This window comes from Anolis sagrei, chromosome 5 (genome assembly GCF_037176765.1).
Source record: "Anolis sagrei isolate rAnoSag1 chromosome 5, rAnoSag1.mat, whole genome shotgun sequence".
Classification (NCBI taxonomy): Eukaryota; Metazoa; Chordata; class Lepidosauria; order Squamata; family Dactyloidae; genus Anolis; species Anolis sagrei.
This window is the reverse complement of record NC_090025.1, coordinates 34,936,484-34,962,752: the sequence shown is the minus strand read 5'-3', so window position 1 is coordinate 34,962,752 and position 26,269 is coordinate 34,936,484. Positions and strand designations below refer to the sequence as shown.

At 39.5% G+C, this 26,269-nt stretch overlaps 1 protein-coding gene across 1 annotated transcript in view; it reads right to left on the bottom strand.

The window, feature by feature from the left end:
• The window catches only part of LOC132776898 (bifunctional heparan sulfate N-deacetylase/N-sulfotransferase 3), a 96,798-nt gene that overhangs the window by 5,227 nt on the left and 65,302 nt on the right, over positions 1-26,269 (bottom strand). Inside the window, exons 7-13 of the mRNA XM_060779022.2 lie at positions 18,999-19,181; positions 16,450-16,546; positions 14,840-14,963; positions 12,209-12,383; positions 10,929-11,099; positions 8,586-8,695; positions 3,439-3,541 (exon numbers count right to left, since the gene is read on the bottom strand). Coding sequence (XP_060635005.2) covers positions 3,439-3,541; positions 8,586-8,695; positions 10,929-11,099; positions 12,209-12,383; positions 14,840-14,963; positions 16,450-16,546; positions 18,999-19,181 — 963 coding nt within the window. The remainder of the gene's footprint in view (positions 1-3,438; positions 3,542-8,585; positions 8,696-10,928; positions 11,100-12,208; positions 12,384-14,839; positions 14,964-16,449; positions 16,547-18,998; positions 19,182-26,269) is intronic.

Sequence of the window (26,269 nt, the reverse complement as noted above, 5' to 3'; positions counted from 1 at the left end):
CTTTGTAAGTGAGCACCTGCACCTTGAATTGGGCTCGGAAAACAAATGGCAGCCAATGGAGCTCCTTAAACAGAGGGGTAGACCTCTCTTGATAATGAGCTCCGGTTAGTATCCTAGCTGCTGCCCGCTGGACCAATTGAAGTTTCCGAGCTGTCTTCAAGGGCAGCCCCACGTAGAGCGCATTGCAGTAATCCATTCTAGAGGTGACCAAGGCATGGACCACCCCAGCCAGATCAGCCTTCACGAGGTATGGTCGCAGTTGGCGCACAAGTCTCAGTTGCGCAAAGGCCCTCCCGGATACTGCCGACACCTGAGCCTCAAGTGTAAGCGAAGAATCCAAGAGGACGCCCAAACTGCGGACCTGTGGTTTCAGGGGGAGTGTAACCCCGTCCAGCACAGGTGACCACCCTATACCCCGATCTGGTTTGCGATCGACCAGGAGGACCTCTGTCTTATCGGGATTGATCTTCAGCTTGTTCTTCCTCATCCAGATAGACACAGCGGCCAGGCACTCGTCTAGCACCCGAGAAGCCTCCTTGGAATTAGGTGGAAAAGAGTAGTAGAGTTGTGTGTCATCCGCGTAGAGATGGCACCCAACTCCAAAACTCTGGATGACCTCTCCCAGCGGTTTCATGTAGATGTTAAAAAGCATGGGCGACAAAATAGAGCCTTGCGGGACCCCACAGGTCAAAGGCCAGGGGTCAGAGCAGGCGTCTCCCAGCTTCACCATCTGAGTTCGTCCCTCCAGGAAGGACTGGAGCCACGACAGAACCGTGCCCCCAAGGCCCATCCCGGAGAGACGACCCAGAAGGATACCATGATCGATGGTATCGAAAGCCGCTGAGATGTCCAAGAGAACCAGCAGGGTCACACTCCCCCTGTCCAGTTCTCTGCGGAGGTCATCCACCAAGGCGACCAAGGCTGTCTCGGTGCCATGACCAGGCCTGAAACCAGACTGTGACTGATCTAGGTAGTTGGTATCGTCTAGGAAACCCTGAAGCTGAGAGGCGACCACCCTCTCCAGCACCTTACCCAAAAAGGGAAGGTTGGAGATCGGCCTGTAATTATTCAGCACCGTGGAGTCAAGGGAAGCTTTTTTAATAAGTGGACGGACCACGGCCTGCTTCAAATTAGATGGAAAAATTCCTTGCTCCAGCGATGCATTGACAATCAGTACAAACCAATCAAGCAACCCCCCTCTGGCTGATTTAATGAGCCAAGATGGGCATGGGTCTAGAGATGAGGTGGTCGCTCTCACAGCCCCAAGAATCTCCTCCACTGTTTCAGGGAGAACAAGCCTAAAAGAATCCCATAAAACTGGACAAGCAGGTGCCTCCGTCACCTCTTCTGGCACTGCGATGGAATTGGAGTCGAGCTCGAGGCGTATCTGGGTGACTTTATCTGCAAAATGGTGTGCGAAATCGCGACACCGAGCTGCGGGGTCGTCAGGGACCTCCTCCACTGCAGGTGGGTGGAGGAGTTCTCCCACGACCCGAAACAGCTCCGATGATCTATTTGCTGCAGATGCTATACGAGCGGTCGTGAATTACTTCCTGGCCGCCCGTATGGCCACGGAGTATGCCTTAAGAGAGGCTCTAGCCCGTGTTCGATCAGATACATCTCGAGATTTCCTCCATTTGCGCTCTAGCCCCCTTCTCGTATGCTTCATCACAGCCAGCTCCTCGGTGAACCAAGGAGATGGCCTGTCACGACGCAACGAGATGGGGCGTTCGGGTGCGATCGTATCTAACGCCCTGGCCATCTCCCCGTTATAGAGAGTTACCAAGGCGTCGATAGAATCGCCAGGCTCCAAGGCAGGAAGAACCCTAAGATTCCTCAGGAATCCGTCCGGATCCATCAGTCTCCTAGGGCGGACCATCTTAATTTGTCCTCCACCCCTGCGGAGGTTTAGGGTCGCAGTAAGTCTAAATGTGATCAGATGATGGTCAGACCATGACACTGGAAGGATGTTTTGATCTTCCACTCTGATCAATTCATCGTCCGCCACAAAGACAAGGTCGAGAGTGTGCCCAGCTTGATGTGTGGGGCCAGATATTATCTGTGACAGTCCTATGGCCGTCATGGTGGCCATAAGGTCCTGAGCTGCGCCAGATAAAGTGGTCTCGGCGTGGATGTTAAAGTCTCCCAGCACCACCAGGCGCTGGGAGACCAAGGCCGAATTAGAGACCACTTCCGCTAACTCAGACAGGGAAGCTGCTGGATCTCGGGGTGGGCGATACACCAGCAGGAACCCCACACTGTCACGGCTCCCCACCCTCAAGTGGACGCACTCAAACCCAGAAGCTTGCGGGACAACGCATCTGGTCACGGCGATGGATTGCCGGAAGACCACTGCGACCCATCCTCCCCGCCCCCCTTGTCTGGCCTGTTGATGCACTCCAAAACCTGGAGGACACAGCTGGGAAAGGTTTACACCCCCCACCTCGTCCAACCAGGTCTCGGTAATGCATGCCAGATCCGCTCTCTCATCCTTGCTGAGATTGTGTCAGACCGAGGCAGACAGCAGTTTAAAGATGAAATAAGCAATAGGTTTATTGAAACTTGGTGAACAAATCAACTCTTAAAAAGAGTGGTACAAAATCTTAATGCGGTTACTGAGGCTTAGCTGGTTAAACAGGCAGTCTTGTCTTAAGACTTTAACTTTTGTTTCTTGTGAGATCCTTGCTTCACACTGTTCACTACACTGACACAGTGTGTCCCTGATAACAGTCCACTGACTGCCTCACAGAGCAAACAGGCTTTCCTACACTGACCCTATGTACAGTGATCCAGGAACCTTTGCCTTCCCTATGCTCTAACTACAAGGCTCACTTCAAAAGTTTTCCTTCCCTGTGTAAAATCTTCTCAGCTCCCTCTTCCTAAAGTACTACTACACTCTTCGATGTTTAAATCTCTTCTCCCCAGCTTGTCAAAAGACACAGCCTTTTTCCCCTCTCAAACCTAACTCCTCCCCTGACTGCTCTAGCCAATCAGGAGCCGGCTGACTCCTCCCTCTTGCCTCTTAACTCTCCTGTCTATCTCTGAACATGTCAGCCACTGACTTTCCAGGATTCGGCCTTCCTGGCAAAAGGTTAGATTCATGACACCTTCCCACAGAAACAGTACCTATTAATCTACTCATATTTTGTATGTTTTTGAACTGCTAGGTTGGCAGACGCTGGGGCTAACAGCAGACGTTCACCCCGCTCCCTGGATTTGAACTGCCAACCTTTCGGTCCACAAGTTTAACAGTTCAGCGATTTAACCTGCTTCGCAGCTAGGGGGCCAATAAATGACATAGTTGGTACAATTAACGTCTATCATTTCCATTTTCTATGGTGAAATTAAGTTTACCCACCAATACCTATGAATTCAGTCAGACTTTGACAAAAATCTTGTTGGGTCTTATTCATAGTGTGATGAAGAATAAGTGTTTACCTCAGAATCCATTGGAGGATATTTTCTTCCTTTGCTCTTTCCAAGGCATTTTGTCTTTCCTTCTTCCAGGAGCTGACACCAGAACCCTTTGTGTGAATCAAAGCTGAAAGATATAACGTATGATCATTATATCATTGAAGAATGCTTTCATTTAGTAATTTGAAAAATCAAGCTTTGTTATATGCTAAAATTGTGAGCTAGTTTACAGGTTTATCTATCTATATGGAAATTACTGGGAAGAGAGACGGCAGGTTCAATCAGCCATTACAATTTTCTGCTGCTGAACAATCTCCTTTCCTTACTCCATTCTCCCATAAAGAGAATTTGCTTGCTGCTATATCTGTTAATCCTTAAATAGCAGGCCTAACAGAAATAACAAAAAAGTCATTGCCTGGCTGTTTGCTGTCTTTGTTCACTTGGTATAGCTACTCTTGTCTACAGCTGAGAAGAGGAAAGAATAGGAAAGAGAAGCCAACATCACCAAGAACAAAGGAGGCAAAAGCCAGGCAATAAATATACTGTTTTGTTAATTAAACACAAATGTGATAACAGTGGGTGCACAAAAATTAACTGAGCCCTCTCCTTGAAGGTTGAAGTGATGCATGAATGCAGCAACTGTTCGAGCCTCTTTATGGACAATCCCTGGTATGTAAATAAGTTATTCTCTGCAAATTTCCACAATGCATTGAAGTTACAGGGTGATCACACAAGACCATTTTCAAAGTCCTTGTATAATGAGATGCGGTACACACAAAATTATACTATTTTTCTGTAGTGGTCAAAAAAACTTGTGGTTATGCTACCACACCTTCAAAGCAAGTGGCCCCTCAACTCTGGAACTCACTGCCCAAGGACATCAGACATGCCCCAACTTTGGCAGTCTTTAGGAGGAGCCTGAAAACGTAGTTGCTAATTGAATGCGATCTATTTGTCATGATAAGAGTTCAGTCATTTCCTTGTCCGTTCATCTCCTTGAAAGTCATCTGTATGAGGTATGGAATTTCAAAACTGTCCTTGATCCCCTGCAATATTTGTGGGCATTATTTCAAATCCAGATTCACCGAGGTCACATTATGATCCATCAACACAAATTTGCACACAGAATCACAGTATTTGTTTGACTGGCCAGCTTTTGATCTTTAAAGAGCACCATATAGGGACACTTATAACACACCAACACACATGTGCCTTCAAATCACCTGTTGATTTAAACCAATTTTAAAAAGAAGAGATGTATCTCATCAGCCTATTAAAAACTCATTTCTGAAGAGCTTCTAGAAGATGCCATAAATAAAACGATACCTGCTTGGCACCAGAAGGAGGACAGAAATAGTGTCAGCTTAGCTCCTCCTGGCAGGTGGTTCTACAGATGGGGAACAGCCCCTCTCCCATCCCCACCAAATGTGTCTGTGTGAATGGAGAATATGGCCTTTGAGATAGCCAACCCAACTGTCTATATCCTACTTCAGTCTTTGGAAATGGATGATGGTTATTTGGCATATGCTCATATGTGAAGAACTATAGCACATCCTGTGTAGGAATTAAGAGAAGTTTGTCCAAAAGAGCTGCCTAAAACAAATCAGAACTTATCATGTTTTCAGAACCAGTCTGTGAAAAGTTAATTAAAATCAACATCCACAAGCTCCAGACCCACTATTTCAGCTACTTGCATCTAACAAAAAAAGTCCTCCCTGGAAATTTTCTAGGTCCTCCAGGTAGTTCTATAGTGTGTTGCCTGGAGGACATAGGAAATTCCTACAGGAGATATGCCTCTAGGAATTTTCTAGGTCCTCCAGGGCAACTCTATAACCACTTCTTTCAGAAGTCACTCATTTCAATAGGGGTTGCTATTATCCACAGTCTCCTGCTTCAGGAATATATTCTTTATGGGTATTTCTTCTTAATCCCATGCTGGCCTTCTTATTCATCTTTCCCCAATAGCAGAGAGACAAGATGCTCCTCCTAAGATTAAGCACATAATAGTGTGTATGTTGTAGTACTGATGGAGTGTCATGTCTCAGAAAATGGACTTCATTTGTGGTCCACTTATCTCAAAGATTTGTCTCTCACTGTTTAAAATAGGGATGAAGATACTTCCAGATGATGCAGATCTACAATTCCATTCATGCCTGATTACTAGAACTACTATCTGAGGTGAATGGAAATGTAAAAACACCCGGAGAATCAGTCTTCACCTCTGATTAACCAAAGGTGGGTGTTTATCAGCTTTTATAAGTGAACTACATACAGTAAACCAACAAATATTACCCAAAGGCTAAAATAACCCCAGTGCAATTTTACTGGCTTTATATTAAAGGGTTGGAAAGGAAATGTTATTAAAATGCACATGTTTTAACAAATCTTTTTTCACAATTGGGAGTAGACAGAGAAAAAAGAGCATGGATATGGAATTAGATGCAGATGGGAATAATTCACAGCATCCAGGTCAAGGGCTATGGTGTAAAAGCATTTGAAAGCTCAATAGAATTACTCTAGGGGTGAATTTGATCCATTATGTCTTTACAATGCACTTGACTTTATCTCACAGAAGATAAAGTCAGTTTTGCCACATTGACTACAAAAAAGAAAAAAGGGGGAAAAGAAACAGCACAATTGACTTAAATAAAAAACTGTCTGGGAACAGACACCATTCTTTTCTGAAAGCTTTGTATGAAAACAGACAATGGGATCTCATACAAAGGAGAAGACTAAGGTTATCAATCTCATTTTAAGGGCAAGTGAATAAATGTTTAAATATAAATGGTTTGTGTACATGACTATTTATTATATACACAGCAGCTGCTGTATCCCTGACACAGGCATTGTTGTGTCTCCAAACACGTAAAAGAAATGTAGTTTCTGTTCTTCCTCCAGCAAAAGATGGTGAATCTTTTGCTGCAAATCAAAGAGGTGGAAAGGCATTCCACTCTTTTTATTCATTCAAAAGGCAGAACCAATCCACTGGAGACAGCCTTTGTCTGCCTAGAGTCTGCCCATTATAGAGTACTTCACCACAGACATGTTTAAAGCATGATTTACAGAAATGATTTTCTTCCTAGTTGTCAGGCTTATTGTGAATTAGATGAATTGTAACTTGTTAACACCCAGAATAGGAAATCCTGATGTCAACAGTTCCTATATAAGTGCAGATTTTTTTCTGTGGGAATGAAGTGGAGAAAGCTCTTAAAAACAAAACATGTAGTAATCCAGTTCAGATGATCACAACCCTGTTAAAGGACTTGAGATAAAATATAAATACAGAAGCAGAGAAGAGCATGTTAGTGTACTTCTTGTGCAGTTCCGTTAGCCTTTTCTAAGGTGAGAAATCAGATCCACAATGCTTGGTAAAAGTACTACATATTCACTTCACAAGCTGAGGTTTAAACAAACCCTTTGTCTTCATATTCGTCCCCTTCCTTCTTCTTTACCTGACCAAACAAATGAAACAAGGCTATCTAAAACTAAACAAAATGTCCTATTTTGTCTAAATTGGAGAACTATGATTGCTAGCTTCAGGATAAGCCAGGATCATAATCATAGGATGAACGATAAAGTTGGAAGAGCCTACAAAAGCCATCCAGTCCACCCCCCTGCCATGATGGAATGCACAATCAAAGCACTCCTGACATATGGCCATGCAGCAGTTGTTTAAAAACCTCCCAAAAAGGAAACTAACATACTCTGAGATAGCATATTCCAATATCAAACAGCAATTACTATCAGGAATATTATCCTTATGTCTAGGTAGAATCTTTTTTCCTATAGTATGAACCCTTTGCTGCATGTCATAGTTTCTGGAGCAGCAGAAAATCAGTTTCCATCTTCAATATGACATCTTTTCAAATATTTAAATATGGCCATTTGCTTTGGTCAGACTTTACCTAGAATACTACGTCCAGTTTCTTACACTAAAATTCAAGAATGATATTAGCAAACTAGAATGTGTTCAGAAAAATGTGACCAAAATGGTAAAAGTTCTGGAAACCATGCCCTATGAGGAACAGCTTATGGAACTGGGTAGGTTTAGTCTGGAGAAGAGAAAGTTAAAAGATGACATGATAGCTTTTAAATACTGTATTATTCTTTCATTTTTTTTTGCACTACAATTAAAATCTGTGCAGTGTGCATAGGAATTAGTTTATTTATTTTTCAAACTATAGTCCAGCCCTCCAACAGTCTGAGGGACTGTGAACTGGCCTCAGACATTATACTCCTGCTGATCTAGTCCAGAATCATATTGACTTTTTAAGCTGCTGCATCCTGCTGTTGATTTCTTTTCAGCTTGTGGTCTGCTAGGATTCCTAAACCCCTTTCACATGTACTACTATTGTCAACGTTGGTTTCACCCATGCCATGTCAGTGCATTTGTTCTGACCGTTGAAATTAATTAGTTTTAGCTTAGGTCACCAATCTGTTAAAGGCATTTTGAATTCTCATTTTGTTCTCTGCAGTATTAGTTACCCCTTCTAATTTGGTATCACCTGCAAATTTGATAAGCATTTCCTCTATTCCATTATCCAATTAATTGTCAAAGATTTTGAACAAACCTCTGTGATAGCCCACTAGTTACTTTCTCAGAGATGAGGAGGAGTCATTAGTAAGCATCCTTTGGGTTCAGCTGGTCAATGAGTTACTAATCCACTTAAGAGTAGTATTGTCCAGCTAACATTTTACTAGTTTGTTTGCAAGAAGATCATGGGGGTCCTTACTGAAAAGATGGTATGATACATTTACAGCATTCCTTTCCGATACCAGATCTGTAGCTCCATATAAACACAGAGAGAAAGAAATCATATTACTCTAGCATGACCTGTTTTAAAGAAACCCATGTTGACTTTTAGTGATCATGGCATTCCATTGTAAATATGTACACTGCTGCTTAATATCTGTTTGAGATTCCTTCCTAGTATTGATGTCAGGCTGACTGGCAGGTAATTGCTTAGATTCTCTTCCCCCTACTTTATGAAGATGGTGAATGGGTTTGCCATTGCCTTCCTTTGTGATTTGTCCAAGGTCACACTAGTAGGTTTCAATGGCTGAGTGAGGATTTGAACCTTGGTCTCTAGAGCAAAAACCCAATGCTTAAACCAATATACCATGTTAGCTCACTATGCATATTCAATAAAGAAAACATGGAATTAACTCACGTTAGGGCTTCTGAGTAGTTATAATGAGGAGTAACTCCTAGAAACTTCTGCACTTCGTCCATCACAATTGCTGGGTCATTTCTTAGTTGCTGCCCATCTATAATTAGCAACTAAGGGGAAAAGAGGAACAAAAAAAATGAAAAGTTAGCTATGAAAACTGCATTTAAAATTCATATTCCGTCAAACTTCAAGCTCATTTTTTCATGTATATGAAGCTTAGTGTTTAAAAGGAAGAGAGGTGCCCCAGGGATCAGTAATAAGTCCATTCATATTTATCACCACCTTTAATGATCCAGGAAAGAGGTAAATGGCTCACTAATTAAATCTGAAATAATATTAAATTGGAAGCTGCTTGGAACATCAGTGAAGGCAGAGAAATAAAGCTGAAAGACCTAGACAAATTAGATCTATCAGCAGGAAACCAAACGTGATTCGTACTGAAAATGAACTCAAAAGAAGCTTTGATGAAAGAGCAAACAGTGTAATGTATATGTGCATATCTTTGAAGAATATAAATCAGTTTAGTGACAGTTACTGTCACAAATAGAGCAAGAAACTCAGTTTTTTGGGCATGTGCCATAATTTAATTGCTTGTTATCCGCTAGGACCATCATGGCTGAGCAGAAATCTCTAGGATATAAACCTGCTGGACTGCAGATTTGAGAGCTGGTAGCTTGAGACCAAGCATTTTGAGGCATCCACTAGCTGACAGAGAGTGATTCACAGTACTCTGTAAATTGGAGATGATCTCAGTGGGAATTATAACAATAATGAAAAGATGGCTTGTGCCCTTTTGTATGAAAGCTCATTGTGCAGGCCCTGCTTGGGACTCCTAGGACCCCAGTGAGCTTAGAGGGGCAGAAAGTGTACACATTTCAAAATAAGGGAAGGAAAAATACAGCAGCATGCCATGTAATCATTATCACCATTACTTTATGTCAAAATATCCCTCTAAGACCCTACTATTTGTGATATCCAGACAATTATTCAAATAATAAACACTATTGTCAAATACACATTCCTTAAGTGCAAAATTTTGCCCTTCATAGTTGTGCTGGGCCTGTGAAAGAGTCTGTAGACAGGACGTGTTCTCTGTATGCCCAACGGGACGCCGGGGGTGCCTCGGATTAGAGGCCCTTTGGATTTCCCTAAACAAAGTCTTTAGAAACTTGAAAAGTTTAACCAAGTTCTTTAATATTGCTTAGATCTTCAATAAATCAAACAAATACTTCAAGGCTTTGAATCAATTGGTGGCTTTCTTAATCTTGTCCACAAGGAACAGACAACTATCTTCATGAACTGTTTCTTCACAATCAGGGAAATCCTAGCTAGTCAAAATCTCCTCTTTCCAAATTTGTTATCCATTGGTTTGGATCCTATCTGCTGAAGCAGCAGAACTCAAGGTCATTCCATCATCTATAATAGCCCTTCAGATATTTCAAGATAGCTATTATATCACCTCTCCATCTTCCCTTCTCCAGACTACATATAACTCCCATATAACTCCCACATTCATTCCCAAAAGCAGTTGGTTTGTAGACCTTTTATCAACTTGGCAAATGAAACAAGAAAATATTCAAAAAGATATAGACAAATATTTGAAAAAATAAAAAAAATATTAAAAATGTATGGTTTTGAAAAGAATAAATCTGAATTTGAGATGCAGTTATGTGCAGACGATGAATATTTGATTGACAAGAGATAAAACTTTGTTAAAAATTGAATTGGAAGAGGAACATGTTAACAAGTGCATGTTAAAGTGGTCTCTGAATTTCTGAAATAATATATGGCACAATGTGAAAAATGTGGTCAAAGAGAGTTAGATTTACATTATGTTATGATCTTAAAGGAAATTTCTATAAAATGATGTATCATAGGAATTAAATTCCCAAAAACTTAGCCAAAATGGGAAAAGTGAGCAGGTTGTAACATTTTCTCACTTGTGGGAAGTCCAAGAAATTTTGGAGCCAGATACATAGCTTGATGCAGAAAAGGCTGAAAATTAATTTGTTCAGCTATAAACACTATATATTTTTTATACTAATACTTTTTGTTTCTTCTCAATTTGTTCATTTTTTAATTTTAGTAAAACAATTATGGGTTCAGTTTCAGTTGAATATTATTTTCTATAATAAGATGTATAACAAACTTTAGTTGGAAGTTGAATGTTAATTCTTTTTTCCTGCTCTTTTATTCATTTCTATTATTTTAAAAATGGTTTTTTTCTTTTTGTTTATATATTCCTTTTTCTCTTTAACCAATTGGACAATATCTAATTAAAATATTATTTGAGAAAACATCCAACGAGATATGGGATAGTTATTTAAAAATACTGTTGTTTACCTGATAAGCTGGGAAGTAAGTGAGCCATCTTTCTATATGGGTGGCATACCATCCAGGTACCAGGCATTTCTTCTGCAGAGCCTTAAGGTCAGGTGAAGAATGGTGGCCAGCAGTGATCACCTGATAGAAGGTGAATTTTAGAGCAGTTGGGTCTTTGTGTGATCGCTGATGCTGTAAAGGTAATATTGTAGAAAGAACAGTCATTGTAAAGCAGAGTGGCCACACAGAATATTAAAAGGATTCTTCTTTGTCATGATAGCGGACTTGTAAGGAGACGTTCAGTCTATAGGAATGCCTCCTTTATTTCTAAGCTGCTTGCTTGTATAATGCCCAGACTAATTATGTGTAAAAATTCTAGACTCTTAATTTATGTAGATTAGTCTGATTAAGCATATGTATTTTTAAAAGTGTATGATAAATTCCAATAAAGACACCACATAGCTTGCTTTGAATAAAAGGCTAATGGGCTGTACACAAAAGGATAGTAGTTCTTAACCTTTTTGAATCATAGATCCTTTTAGAAGACGGATGGACACTCTCAACAGAAATACATATGCATATAAACTTATAAAAGATTAATTCCATTTAATAAAAATTACATTTAAATGTTATTTTTCCTGATATTTCATATAAACAAGAAAAAATCCAAGTAAAATGAAATACATGAATTGAATAAATATTCCCAAGCTGTTAACCACCACAGGGTCCTCATTCACACTACACAACAATAGTGCTAAAATTTCTCTTTAATGCCATGGTGCAGTGCCTGGTACTTTTAATTTAGTATGGGGTATTTAGGAGAGGTAGCCAGGCAACTCTAATGCTTCACCAAACTACATAACCCAGGATTCCACAGGGATGTTATCATGACAATTACAGTGGAATGCAGTGCTACCATTATATAGTATGAATGGACTCCATGAACATGGTTAAGAAACTTTGGTGTAAAAAATGGAAAGAACTATATAAAACTATGTAGAAATAAATGTTAATTTTTTTACTGTGTTTAGGTCCAATATATTTGATGAACTGTCTTGCTGAGATGCTGCCTTATTTCAGAGAGGTGAACCTATACCTGTTTTTTGAATGAGACTCACAAGGCATCTCCAATAAATTGGCAAAGCTGATGAGCTATGTTTGGAGGCTGAATATACAGTTTTGTTCACAGCTTTAGTGCAAAGTTGGCAAGAAAGTATGTAAACATATTTAAACATTTAAATAACCTGCAATCATTTGCTATATTTTAATATACTACCTATATTAATTCTTAAATTTCCCACCTGATACCAAGAGTATGCTCGATCTGATGGATCAATGAGAATAGTGATAATCTTTGCTTTGGGAATCAAAGAAGCTGCTCTTTTAGGGGCTTCTTCAGAATGGAAATAGTTGGCACTCTTCTCAAATAGAAAGTCTGTTGTGACATTGGATGGCATAGGGAAAAAGTCCATGTACCTACAAAAAGAATATACTTCTTAGAACAGTTTAGAAGAACAGTTTAGAAGTCTTAAAAACCACACTCAGATATATTTTCTAGCAAATATATTTGCTAGAAAAAAATAACAGTCGTAGATACTATTGTCAGTCTAATCTTTGCACTTTGTCAGCTAAATCATATTTGCTAAATCCAAGGAGAGATGCTTACAAGTACTTATCAAAATGACATTTTTTATGGAAGGTATGGAATTGGAGATTTTGTTGATGTAATCTTCCTACGATTAAATTTGCAGGAACTGGACAACCATTCAATCATATTTTTGTCAAAGAATAATAGATTTATTTCTTTCAAACTACTGTGACAAAAGGAAAAAAACCCAAGTCTGCTGTGAATGTTGATACTTCACAAGGGGCAGGTCCACACAGCATGGAAAGTATGCAAGCTCCCAGATTTTTGTGGGTGGGGGACGTCCAAATGACACCCCTAGCAAAAACAAATTAATTTAGGACAAAGCAGGAAAACTCTGCTTTGCTCCAAATTAATTTGATAGTAGATTCAATGTGTGCCTTCTTGAAAGGCATGGGTCAAACTCACTATTTCCTGGGGGAGCAGTCCAGACAGTAGTCTCACATTTTTCTGGGCTAAATTAGCCCAGAAAACCATGAGGGCACCAACCCCCCCAACTCCCCCCCCCAAAAAAAAAACACCCTTTACAAAAGAAAACTTATGGGGTCAGTATTTCCCTGCTGCCGGCCCTCTCCTGGTGCTTAGGAATGACTCGCCAGGAGAAGGGGAGGGGGCAAGAGCAATTTTCCTCCTCCCCCTTCTCCTGGCACATCATTCCTAAGCACCAGGAGAGGGCTGGCAGCAGAGAAATGCTGGCCCCGTAAGTTATTTTCTTTTTAAAAGGGTTATTAAAGAGGTTTGGGGAGGGCATGGGGATTGTCTTCCTGTTCTCCCAGTAGGTACTGGGAGGACATGTAGACAACACCCACAGAAAGTGTGGGCTTTTGGGATGGTGTGCGGACTACAATCCACCCTGATCTGGACTTTTCCTCTGTCTGGAACTGCCCAAAGTCTGTTTTCCCAAGAGCTGTTTAAGAATACAATATTGATTAAAATGGACAAACGGGTTCTTTGAGATGTTCAAAGACGAAATTGTGATACCTCCTGTCATCTGAAATTTGGAGTGAAAATGCAAAGTGGGAAAGGAACATTGGAATATACATAGATATTTCTCTTCTTAGGGAAGGCAAACATCCCCACTTGCACCTAAAGTCACTGAATCTCGAGTATTTTTTTCACCAAACCTAAATCTTAATGCCTGTTTGCAAAAGTGGGTGTGGACTGAATACTCCTTAAAGCAGGGTGCATAGACTTCTTTAGATAAAATGATGGTGGGGAAATGTCTACTTCTGATTTTGAAAAATTGTTTTTAATATGTTAAACTTGTGTGTGTGTGGAGGGAGTTATCTATTCAAAACATTAAATGGTAGTCCCAGAATTTTGTTAAAGTAATAATTTTCATGGTGGGGGAGTGGGGGGAGATGTTGCCTCCTTCCTCCCCAGCCTTACATGGATAGCTACAGAAGCAAATTCAAGCCAATTGGTTTGTAGTTGTTTCATTTATTTTCTCCATCCAACTTCTAGGAACAATTCTGGGTGTGTGTGATTCCAGGTATCACATAAGTCATATTCTGATATCTCCTTCTGTTTCAAACTGCAGATAATTTGTGATTCATCTACATAATACATCAAAACCCCTTCCAGTCAAGTTTACAAACTACTATTAAAAGTCTGGGGGCAGGAGAATCCTGCAAGTGCCATCTTAATGTTCTTTCTTTCTTTCCCCCTGTGGGCAAGAGTGAAGACGAGCAAAACCTTACAGAGTCTGTAGGCAATATCTGAGTCCCAATCCCAGGACTCATCTGGCACCTGCAAAAGCTGACCCAGAGCTTCTTGCCTCTTTCACTTTCTCCATGGAAGTAAGAATACAACTGAGTCCTTGCGTGAAGTATCAGGTGGAGAAAAATGAGATATGAAGATGTGGAACCATGGCTTTTAATGTCAGATGGCCCTGGAAGGGGGCAAAAGGAGGGGAGCTCTGCCTCCAGCGGTGATACACTTTGTTTTAGTTAGGCTTAAACTTTTAAGTGCCTATACAATATCCGATTGCCTGTTAGCGCACAGCTGAATACCCTGAACTGAAATCTAATCAATATTCTAAGAGCTCAAACAGTCCTAAGTGTATAATTGATATGGATGTGTTTTCTAAAAACAAAGGAGAAACAAAACAAGAAATCACAGACAGGTATTTATTGTATTGATACTAGCTGAGGTTATTTGCACACATTTAATTTTTAGTAAAGTCCATTTTATTCTGCACATACACACTCACATTAGATATGGTAATGCCATTTTTATATTGCGCACAGTATAGAAATGTTAGGTTTATACTAGTAACCCATCTTACCAATCAATCCCCCTGTGGTAGTTATTTCTATTAAAGAACTGTACCTCCTCAAAGGTTTTGGGGCTGGGGGAGTTACTAATGATGGAAGGATGCATAATCAGGAACAAATACAAAGCTGTTGTGCCTGCAAAGAGAATTAAGAAATTGAATAACTGAGACAAGACACACATTCGGCCAGCTGGTCTTGATTTCATGTAAAACAAAGCAGCTGTTTTTCTCATAGTCTCTAGTGAACATTATACCTATTTTTGCCACGAAATAACTGAAAAATATATGAAATGTTTACAAAGCTTTATTTGATGAACTGGAAAAAAGCTTGTATTTAGTAAGATTTCTTGGATCAAAGATAAGCTGATTTTTAAAAAACTAAAGCCAATCTGCAATAGCTGAAAACATCTGCCCTCTGTCCTCTGTACATCAGTGGTTCTCAACCTGTGGGTCCCCCAGGTGTTTTGGCCTATAACTCCCAGAAATCCCAGCCAGTTTACCAGTTGTTAGGACTGCTGGGAGTTGAAGGCCAAAACATCTGGGGACCCACAGGTTGAGAACCACTGCTGTATGTGAGCCATTGTTAAAAAAAGCAAACATTTGGTGCTAAAAAGGCAGCATATATAGAATCATAGAATAATAGAGTTGGAAATCATCATCTAGATCCACCCCTGTCAAATACAATCAAAGCACCCCCGACAAATGGTTAGCTGAATGGTTATGATAGATCAGAAAGACATCTAGTAGGGGAAAAACATAATATGGGATAGCATTTTCTATTTGGTACATTCACAGGTCTAAGAATCACATTGCCCTTTACACTGCCACTCTCAGGAGGGTAGGATCAGCTCTGTGGTGGCTACATGATGCATACAACTGATTTGGATTACAGCAGACCAAGGCCACTTAATGTGGCCTTAAACAATGTTAATAAAAGTTGCAGATAGCATTGGAGTTCCCACAAGAACCTGGAACAAACTGACTTTGGGTCCATGTAAACAGTTGGGATGGTTGTGAGACAGAACTGACTGCAACTGTTTTCATGGCCATCCTGTGTTCCTCACGTGATACAGGATGGCATTTACCATTCCCCTCCTGTTCTCATTGCAGCGATGGCCACTGGGCACAAAATGGCTGGTGGCCAACACTCGTTGCCTGGAGTGTCTGCAACAACTTTCAAGAATAATTGGGCAGGGAGAGCAGAAGTGATTCTTCTTTTTCTCCCTCCCTCCTCCCAAGTTTCTCTGGCACCTGTACAACATGAGTCCAGGTGATGAGCGATAGCCACTAGCCATTTTGCTATGATGAGAACCAGGGGGGTGGTCAGGACTCCTTCCTGTCTCCACATTTTCCCAGAGGCTGGTGGTAATGACTTCTTTTCACTTCCAGATTGGCCTGGGACTGGCGGTAAGGTTCATCCTGCAGCCAATCCAAATTCTGATGCTAAGGATCAGCCCAGGGATATTGTGTCCATGTAGAACTACCCCTGGTTAGAATAGCTATTGATGAGAAATGTTGGGAGATGCTAATTCAACATCATCTGGGGAACCACATATTTCCCCCTGTAACTTAAAATATATCAGCAATGTTGAGTATATAGATGTAATACCAGAAGTTCTCACCAGTTTTTTGAGGTCCAATTACCAGGAATTTTGGTAAACGATCACAGGTTTTTTCTTTAGACCAGATATCTCTGTGCCGCTTGTCATCACAGGGATTCTAAGTGAAGGAGAAAGTAGTCCAATATAATTTTGCTTATTTTGTATTGGCCAATTTATTTCTAAGCATTGGAAAGAAAGAAACCCTAACTTTTATAAAGGAAAATAAGTCATCACACTAATTTTGAATACTATATACAGAGTAAGCATTGATATTTGGAACCCTTTTACATTTTTTTATAAACAAGATGAGCAAATTCAGTGTTCCAGATGTTGACTGCATGCTACTTCTTTTATAAACCAGATGTATAGTGTACAAATCGGCAGAGCTCGTGGGTAAAAAATACTGGGAGCTGCAGTTCAAGGTCATCTGGAAGACTGCAGTAAGCTGAGGGCTGAATCCAATTGTTCATCCCCACTACAATAGACCCACTGAACGAATGTGAACTTGGTAAATCAACACTTTTATAAGTTCCCTTTATTTAATGGACCTACTCTAGTTGGGTTTAACAATTAAATTAAGCTAAATATATGTTTTATCTGACCATTGTAAAGCTACACGATTTGTACAGAGTAATTGGGATAATTTGAATCCTTTGTATTTTAACTTGATGAGTAAGTACAATTGAGTTATACGAGGCTAAGACTGCAGTCTTATTATTGAAAACTCAGTAAAGTGGCTCAATCTATTTTACACAGAAAGTTACATTATTTTGGAAGGTCAAGTATTCAAATGTATAAGTAGTACCTAAGATAGGTCAGTTGCTTTGGTATTCACATACCTCATTTTGGTTTCATTGGAAGAAAATCGTTATCATTGTCCCTTAAACACAGTAGGCACTGAAAGCAGCTTATAGTTTAAAAGGAACCATTTCCTTTTATTTCATCTGTTAAATTCCTACGTGTTTCGAATGATACACAGTTTTCTAAGCTAAATCCAGATGTGTCCTTCATGTGTAGAAGGGCATTTGATCTAGAGGATATTCTTGCCATAAAAGGTGGTAATTTATCACAATTTGTCCTCCCAAACTCATAAAACAGGGTGCAAGACTGGGCAATTATACAAAGAGCTGTTTTAAAACCTGTGTTTCATGCCGGTTTCATATGGATGTCATACAATATCACTTCTATCATCATTTCCTAGTATTTTAAATTGATTTGTGCCCATTAAAAGATGTTTCTGGGGTGGTGGGGCCTTTGGGAAGTGGGTAAATTAACCTGTTATGTTTGTAAAATGATTTGGATCATTTTTTAAAGCTAAAGGTAAAGGTTTCCCATAAGTCTAGTAATGTCCGACTCTGGGGGGTGGTGCTCATCTCCAGTTCTAAGCAAAAGAGGTGGCGGTGTCTGTAGACGCCTCCAAGGCATTGTGGTGGGGATGACTGCATGGAGCACTGTTACCTTCCCGCCAGAGCAGTACCTATTGATCTACTCATATTTGCATGTTTTCAAACTGCTAGGTTGGCAGAAGCTGGGGCTAACAACAGGAATTCAACCCGCTTCCTGGATTTGAACTGCAGATCTTCCAGTCAGCAAGTTCAGCAGCTCAGCGGTTGATTTATTAATTATTTATTTTATTTATTTACAGTATTTATATCCCGGGCGGATCACAGAACATACATATGCAGCAAATATTCAATACTGTTTTTAAACACAACTAGACAGAAAATTATACATAGATTAGATATATTGGCTTTCACCATCTTTTGGCATCTTTGGAGGTGTTGTGCTTGGTCCTGGGCACAGGCGGGTGCTGTCGCTCCATCTCCCTCCCAAAGAGCTAGTTCATAACTTCTTTCATTCCTTCTGGGTGCCTCAGAATACCTCCCCCGCTTTTTTATAAGCAGTACATATTTACCTAATCACATTTTTTTTGTTTCTGTATCCCTAAGTAGGTGGAAGTTGGGCGAAGGTCAGAGCTCACTTTGACCCAGCTTTGAACTGGCAGCCTTTTGACTGACAAGATTGACTACAGTTGGTGCGTAATCTGCTGAGCCACCGGGGGCTCATTTACTAGAATTTAAAATATGGGTGGTGTTTGGGTCTTCTGAAAGGCTTTGGGGCTACGTGCAAATTGTGGTCTGAACTTCCCCTATCCTTTCTATGGGGAAAATTATCTCTCATTCTCTTCTATTAGCAAAGGCCTCCACTTGTCAAAGTCCCTTCAGGGGCAAGATTTCTCCCCACTCACATATGGGCATAATTAGTAATAACATCTGCTTTTATTATTCATATTTTGTATGACATCCCCTGATATTATTTAGTAAAAGGCAAAGTGATAGAAAAGTGAAGAAACTGTGCAGTTGGCTTTCTGATATGAAGCCAGCAGCCAGAAGTTATACTTAGTTAGATGCGGTTTAATAATAGGTCGTTTAAAGTGGGGAAAAAACCAACAATACCCAGTTCATCTATAACAAGGAAGCTGCAATATAATTTATACAATGTAGACTAACAGTTCAAGTAAATCATCTCCATCATATAAAACAGGAGAGTGCTCCTTTTTGTGTTCTTACCTGCCAAAGAGGATCCTTCTGCTCAGGGAAGAGCTCAAAGTACTTATGAGCCAGTTGTACTGGAGGAAGTGTCTGCAGCTTCAAGTTAGTCCAGCTCTGAACAAAATTGGCCAGATTGACAAAGGTGTACAAACCCAGCTGGTCATTCCCATAGTTGGACAGGTGTGTCATAAAGATACTGATCTTAAAAAGAAAGACATTTTTTTCTTATTGTATCACTAGATGGCAGTCAAGTTACAAGGAAGATGTTATTTTATTATTTTTGCCCTTAAAATGGAGAAAGGTATGGAATACAGAACATCCTATGTCAATTATTTTTAAATTGAATTGCAATATTACATCCTTATCCATGATCATTGCTCGTCTACATGTCAGGTGTGACATGTAATAATAGTGCATGTTTGTAATCCTATAGAAATCTTTCAATATGTTCCCCGAACCTGTGCAACCCTGGCTGATTATACATGTAAACACACATGTTGACATACATTCCCTTAGTAAAAATGATCCAAGTAAAGTGGGGAGCACAAGGAAATCAGGGTGTGGCAAGAGGAATACAGAGAAATAATTTCAAAATTTGGTAATATAGAACAGTGTTTCTCACCCCGAGGGTCGCAAGGGGATGTCATAGGGGTAATCAAAGACCATCAGAAAACACAGTATTTTCTGTTGGTCATTGGAGTTCTGTGTGGGAAGTTTGGCCCAATTCTCTTGATGGTGGGATTCAGAATGTTCTTTGATTGTAGGTGAACTTTTAAATCCCAGCAACCAAAACTCCCAAATGTCAAGGTCTATTTTCCCCAAACTTTACCAGTGTTCACATTTGCGCATAGTGAGTATTCATACCAAGTTTGATCCAGATCCATCATTATTTGTGTCCACAGTGCTCTCTGGCTGTAGGTGAACTACAACTCGAAAACTCAAGGTCAATGCCCACCAAACCCTCCCCGTATTTTCTGTTGGTCATGGGAGTACCGTGTGCTGTTTGATTCAATTCCATCATTGGTGGAGTTCACAATGCTCTCTGATTGTAGGTAAACTATAAATTTCAGCAACTACAACTCCCAAAAGCCAAAAGCCAACCCCTCCCCCTCCCAACAAGTATTCAAATTTGGGCGTATCAGATATTTGTGCCAAATTTAGTCCAGTGAATGAAAATACATCCTGCATATCAGATATTTACATTATGATTCATACAGTAGCAAAATTGACTTATGAAGTAGTAATGAAAAGAATGTTATGGTCAGGGGTCACCACAACATGATGAACTATATTAATGGGTTTTGGCATTAAGAAGGTTGAGAAAAACTGATATAGAGTAATGATGAGCATCAGAAACTCATTTGAAACTCAGAAAATAAATTAAGAATCTTTAGGGTATTTTCTGCAACAGAAAAACTGTCTTTTCTACACAATTCAAAGCCACCAGAGGCTTATGTGCTGGAGCATAGTGCTAGCTTCAGTGACCTAAGTATAGTTCACACACATGCCTGCAGTTGCTGTCAGATGAAAATGAATAAGAGATGAGTAGTCCTGAATTCCCTAAAGGTAACTGATCCCATCTGATCTTGGAAGGGTAAGGGCCAAACCTGGTTAGTACTTGGATGGAAGACCACCAATTAATACCAGGTGCTGTAGGCTTTATTTCAAAGGAAGACATTGGCAAAACCACATCTGAGTATTCCTTGCCAAAGAAAACCTTTGTTCCTTGTCATAATGAACAATATTGTGGAACTCATTCGAAGCAACTAGGATAAAAGGAGAATTTTTACTTAAATGCTACTGTAATTTTATTCTGAAATGCATTTTGCCCACCTGTGGATATAAAACTAAGACCGGATCTGCTATGTAATCTGGTTTCTGAATTCAGATTAACTGATTTGAACTGCATTATATGATTATATAATCCAGTTCAAAGTATATAATCTGGATTCAGAAACTGGATTATACTATATAACTTTATATATTAAATAATAATAATAATAATAATAATAATAATAATAGATAGTGTAATACTAAATCCTTATTTCTATCCCACCCTATCTCCCCAATGGGAATTCAGGGTGGTTTACAACATACAGTGGCAAACATTCAATGCTGTAAAGTGCAACCAAAAAGCAAATAAACAAACCATAAATCAAATAACAACGTTATTAGACATTAACATCAGACAATAGTGTAACATTACAACCAATTAGGCATCACACAACTAAAAATTCAAGTTTTGATAGGTAAGCATTTAAAAGCAAAACTTAAAAATTGAGACCAATAAGAATTAAACATTACAATTTAAAATCCAGAGTAATAAGCCATTTCCATATTCCATTCTGTTTTGTTTGTGCCAGATATTTTATATGTTCTCCTCTCTGTATGCTTGTGAACATAAAAGGGGTATTTAATTGTTTTTTTTTTTGAAGGAGAACAAGGAGGGGAATGTTTTGATCTCCTTAGGGAGAGAGCCCCAAAGATAGGGCCTAAGTTGCTTAGTTTTTCTTATTTTGGGCAGGTAGCATAAAAAATAAAGGGTATGGGGTACAAACTTAGACATACATTTGGTAAGAAATGTTGATTTCTGATTTTGATAAGAATTCTGATGTATCATTCTAAAACAACAACAACAACAACAATAATAATAATAATAATATAACTTTATTTTTGTACCCTGCCTCCATCTCCCCGAAGGGACTTGGGGCAGCTTACACATGGCACAACATGCCTGAAACAATACATAAAAGAAAATAAACACAGAATACAATACAAGATAAACCAGTAGTATAGTAAAGGTAAAGGTTTTCCCTTACATTAAGTCCAATTGTGTCTGGCTGGATGTTGGTGCTCATCTCCAGTTCTAAGCTGATGAGCCGGCGTTGTCTGTAGACACCTCCAAGGTCATGTGGCCGGCATGACTGCATGGAGTGCCGTTACTTTTCTGCCGGAGAGGTATCTATTGATCTACTTACATTTGCATGTTTTTAAACTGCTAGGTTGGCAGAAGCTGGGGCTAACAATGGGAGCTCACCCCGCTTCCCGGATTTGAATTGCTGACCTTCCAGTCAGCAAGTTCAGCAGCTCAGTGATTTAATCCACTGCACCATTGGGGGCTCCAGTATTATATAAACAACGATTTGACTCAAAACAGTGCCCAATAACTTATAGTGCCGACTGTTGTAAAAACATGGGCAACTTTAAACAAGAAGAGGGGAAAGGGATAGTACAAGTTGTAGCTAAGGAAAAAGGGTGTGGGATGAAAGTGCTGAATCATAATTGCTTAAGTGTTCCTTTGTATGAGATAAAGGTGAGTGTAATCTTTAAAAATGCCCCCATCCCAAAATAAGTACCTACAACTTCGAGATTACAATACATGCTAAAATGTCACATCTTCTTCTGTATAGTACTCCCCCTAAAGCTCTGTGATTCTATTTCTGTGCTGCTTCTTTGGAAGAATTTGCAACAACCATTGTTTCAAAGAGAACTTGTTTAATGAATGTCATCTTATGACACTGCCTAGCTTGCGACTAAAGCCTACGGCTTCCCCCTTTTTTTGTTTTTCTCAGAGGATGAAGAGATACAAAGAGATATAATTCATAAGACGCAACCTGTCCCTTTAAAGTTTGAATTGTAAAGATGTATTTTCAAAAGATGGTTGTTTTCCCTTCAGGCAAGGAATAATGCATTTTGGCCCACATGTATAACCTTTCCTTATTTCCTTTGCTATTTCTAGTCCTGAAACTATAAGCAGACCAGAAACCGGACTGTTGTTTTTAACAAAGATATAATTGGAAAGTTTCCCTATAAAGTGTAACCTTCATTTTTTCCCCAGCATACTTTTTTCTCCTCCCTTACCTGAACTGACCTCTGACATTTATAATGTCAGTTCACCCCCTGGCAATTCTTTACCTGCCAACAACTTTAGCTCTGCATTGAAAAGGGAAAAAAGGGTGAAAAACTTGAAAAGGTTAGCAGTTTGGGGAAAATATGTATTATTCTTTCCCTGAAGGACATCTCTCTATATTTTTAAAACAGTTATAGAATGGAGGGTTGGGTTTTAAATGTATTTTTAAAAAGTGGACTGAATAGATCACACTAAATTATCTTCAGGGTTAAAATGCCCTACGACAAAAGAAAAACATCTCAAATAGAGTTTTATTACCACTTGGCCTCCTTATACTAGAAATACCTCAACTTGCGTGCAACAAAAGAGACATAATCAAATGTTCCATGTCAAACCATGTAATGCTAACGTTATTTTTCTTTACCGACAAGTTCCAAATACTTCTTACTGCTTTTCTTCTGAAAAAAATCAATATTTTTGAAAGCTCTATTCTCTGAGATGTCACTCTGACTTTAACTTGGTAGCCCGGTAGGGGAAAGTTTCTCAAATGTTACATCTCATTTCATTGAAGGAATCTAATAGGAAATGCCATGCGTAAAACAGTTGATTGGAATCCTGTCATGTATTGCATCTTCATAAATAGACTTAGGATTCATCTGCACAACAGAATTAATGCAGTTTGACACCACTTTTATTGCCATGGGTAACTGCTATGGTATCATGTGAGTTGTATTGGTGAGGCACCATAATTCTTTGGCTGTAAAGGTTAAAGGTCTTGTAAAATGAAAGATCCTCAGTATATACCACAGTACCGATGTAGCCTTTGTTCTGCATCACATTGGTCCCAGTGAGCATCAGGAACTAGGGCTATGCAAAACTTGGTTTATAACTTATTTGTTGTCTCTATTTCATAAGATGCATACATATGAAGCAATATTTAGAAACGTGAGGGGCGCCCACACAAAAAACAGAAGATTCAAAACACGGACCTATGACTTTCGAAAGAGTTCTGTAAGTCTCATAAATGGCTCCAGATCTTTGTCGTGGGTGCTACTTTTCCCCCCAAAAGGGCTGGGTTTGGTTCCTTCAAAGGACCCTGAGGAGGATGGTGAGGCCAAAGTGGAGGGAGAAGTCCTGATCTTTTCCCAAAGGGGGCAGTAAGGGAAGCCCAGGACGTGCAGAAGGGGGATGTCTGGCTGGATGCCTGGGCAAGGAAGGAGCCGCTCTGGCACAAACTACACTTCCCAGAATTCTGCTTACCTTCTTGTGCTGCCTCCTCCTCCCTGAAAGTTTTGATGGGGGAAAACCCATGTTCATTCTCTAAAGAGATTCTGAGATAAAATTGGATTGTTGGGAGTTGAATTAACCCTATGAGTCAGGCAAAGTTGAGAGGCAGTAACATCGAAGTTTACCTTGTAGGTTTCCTATTATTATTATTATTATTATTATTATTATTATTATTATTAGCATCATCATTATTATTTCAAAGGCTGGATGAGTACCCCTGGGGTCTTCCAGTAAAATGATACTGTTAAGTTTAGGTTGGTTAAAATTCCCTAAAAATCAGTGGAGGTGCAAATCTTTCTGAAATTTGGTGGCAATGATAATAGAAATAGAAAACAGAAATTCAAGGAGATAGCTCTTGTAGTTTTTTTTAAAAAAAATGTTCATAAAACCTTTTTTAAAAAATTCTCAAAAGTCAGTGGGTGTGTGAAGCGTTCTGAAACTTGGAGGGGGTAACAGTGGTAAATGTGTTCTACCATTGTAGCAAGTTTTATCCCGATAGTTCTAAAAGTGAGGGAGAAAGGATCCCTGGAGGCTCCTCCCCTGTACAATTACTCAATGAAAAAGTAATGAAAAATTCTTTATATCATCATAGTTATGATACATCCCCCTAACGTTATTTTGGAAACACTTTAGAAATGATTCATTGCCCTAATTTAGTAATGAGTATTGAAACTTTTTTCATTTATTGCACTGGCCTCTCACGAACTAATGCACATCAATTACTCTTCCTGATGTCGCATTACATATCTTTGTAATAGAGTTACTGGGTTTCTTAGTGTCTGTGCTACTTAGCTAAATATGCTTAAAGTAATGTTACATAAATGATCATATAGGATTTTGCTGCTTCTTGTTCTTTTTAAGCAGATCACAGCTAGAATGGGGATCTTCCAATCACATATTTATGTAGGAAAATTTGTATGTGCATAAAATATTTGGGGCATGAAACCATGAGGAAATCAACACAGACTCCCATGGTTCATCAGAGAACTGCACGGGTTGAAATGTGTCCTGGAGATCAGAGGTTTTGTGGATATCCATTTCATAGGATAAGGAAACAAGACTATTCTTAAAGAAAAAAGATATACCACTGGAACCATCTTCATCCAAGAGTGAAAATGACAAAAAGGGCTATTCCAAGAATGTGCCTTAGGTGGGATAAGTAACACTTCTAAACTTCTGGTCCAAAGCCTTTCCATTTTAATGATGTATCCACTGAACCAGTTGGAATGGGGAAGTATGCCAGGCCTGGAGCGGTTGTATTTATTTTTCCTCCAATTATCTTTCTAATTTACATCCTGCCAATATGAGCCAGAAGGGCTTCAGTTTTGGCAGTTTCTCTCTTGCCTTTCCACCCCCCTCCCCAAGAAGTGCCCTGTTATATTGCAGTACAAGCTTTGTGTCAAAATTAAAAGCACAATGTAATGGTTTTAACATAGGCTTTAAAAATAAACACTAGCAATAATGTCCTAGTAGTATTACCCCTTTTCTGGTTCTTTTGAATACTTTTCTGACAAGTTCATACTGTCCAATTCTTCTCGAGCAAATGATTCCTTCAGCAATGCACGGATGGCCTTTATTGCTCCCTCTCGCTTTTATAAAAAGGCAAGGCAGACTGAATAAATTCAACTAACCCTGCTGCACTTTAAATCAAATGTGTTCCAGTGAAAACAGCCTATATTATTAGATTACATCACCCCATCTTTTAAAAGTCTTCCTATTAAAGCATTTCATTGTATGTGGCTTTAGTGCAAATACCGCCATTCTCCTTCACCTTTTCTCCTAAATAAATCCGAACACTAGCTGGGCTTTATTGTGCTCTCTCTGGAAATGAATATCTTTTATAAATGGAGTAAACCAAATGCACAAAAATGTTTGAAATGGCAGTTTGGCCCCTGACTAGTAAAAGGTTTCCAACTTTCATCTTTTGGACAAAAGCAAAGGTTCTCAGTCTCATTTTCTTATTGCATAGAGCCCTCTAGGTAAGCTGTATAATCACCTCCTTTTGATTTCTTGCCAGCCCACCTGCTTTCTTACAAGGCAAAATCAAAGCGGGAAAGGATCTCTTTTTGGGTCTCTGTTCATTCCTAAGCTTTGAAGTAAAAGGCATTCTATCCAGCTTTTAGTTTATGATAAGGAATTGCAGTAAAATGGC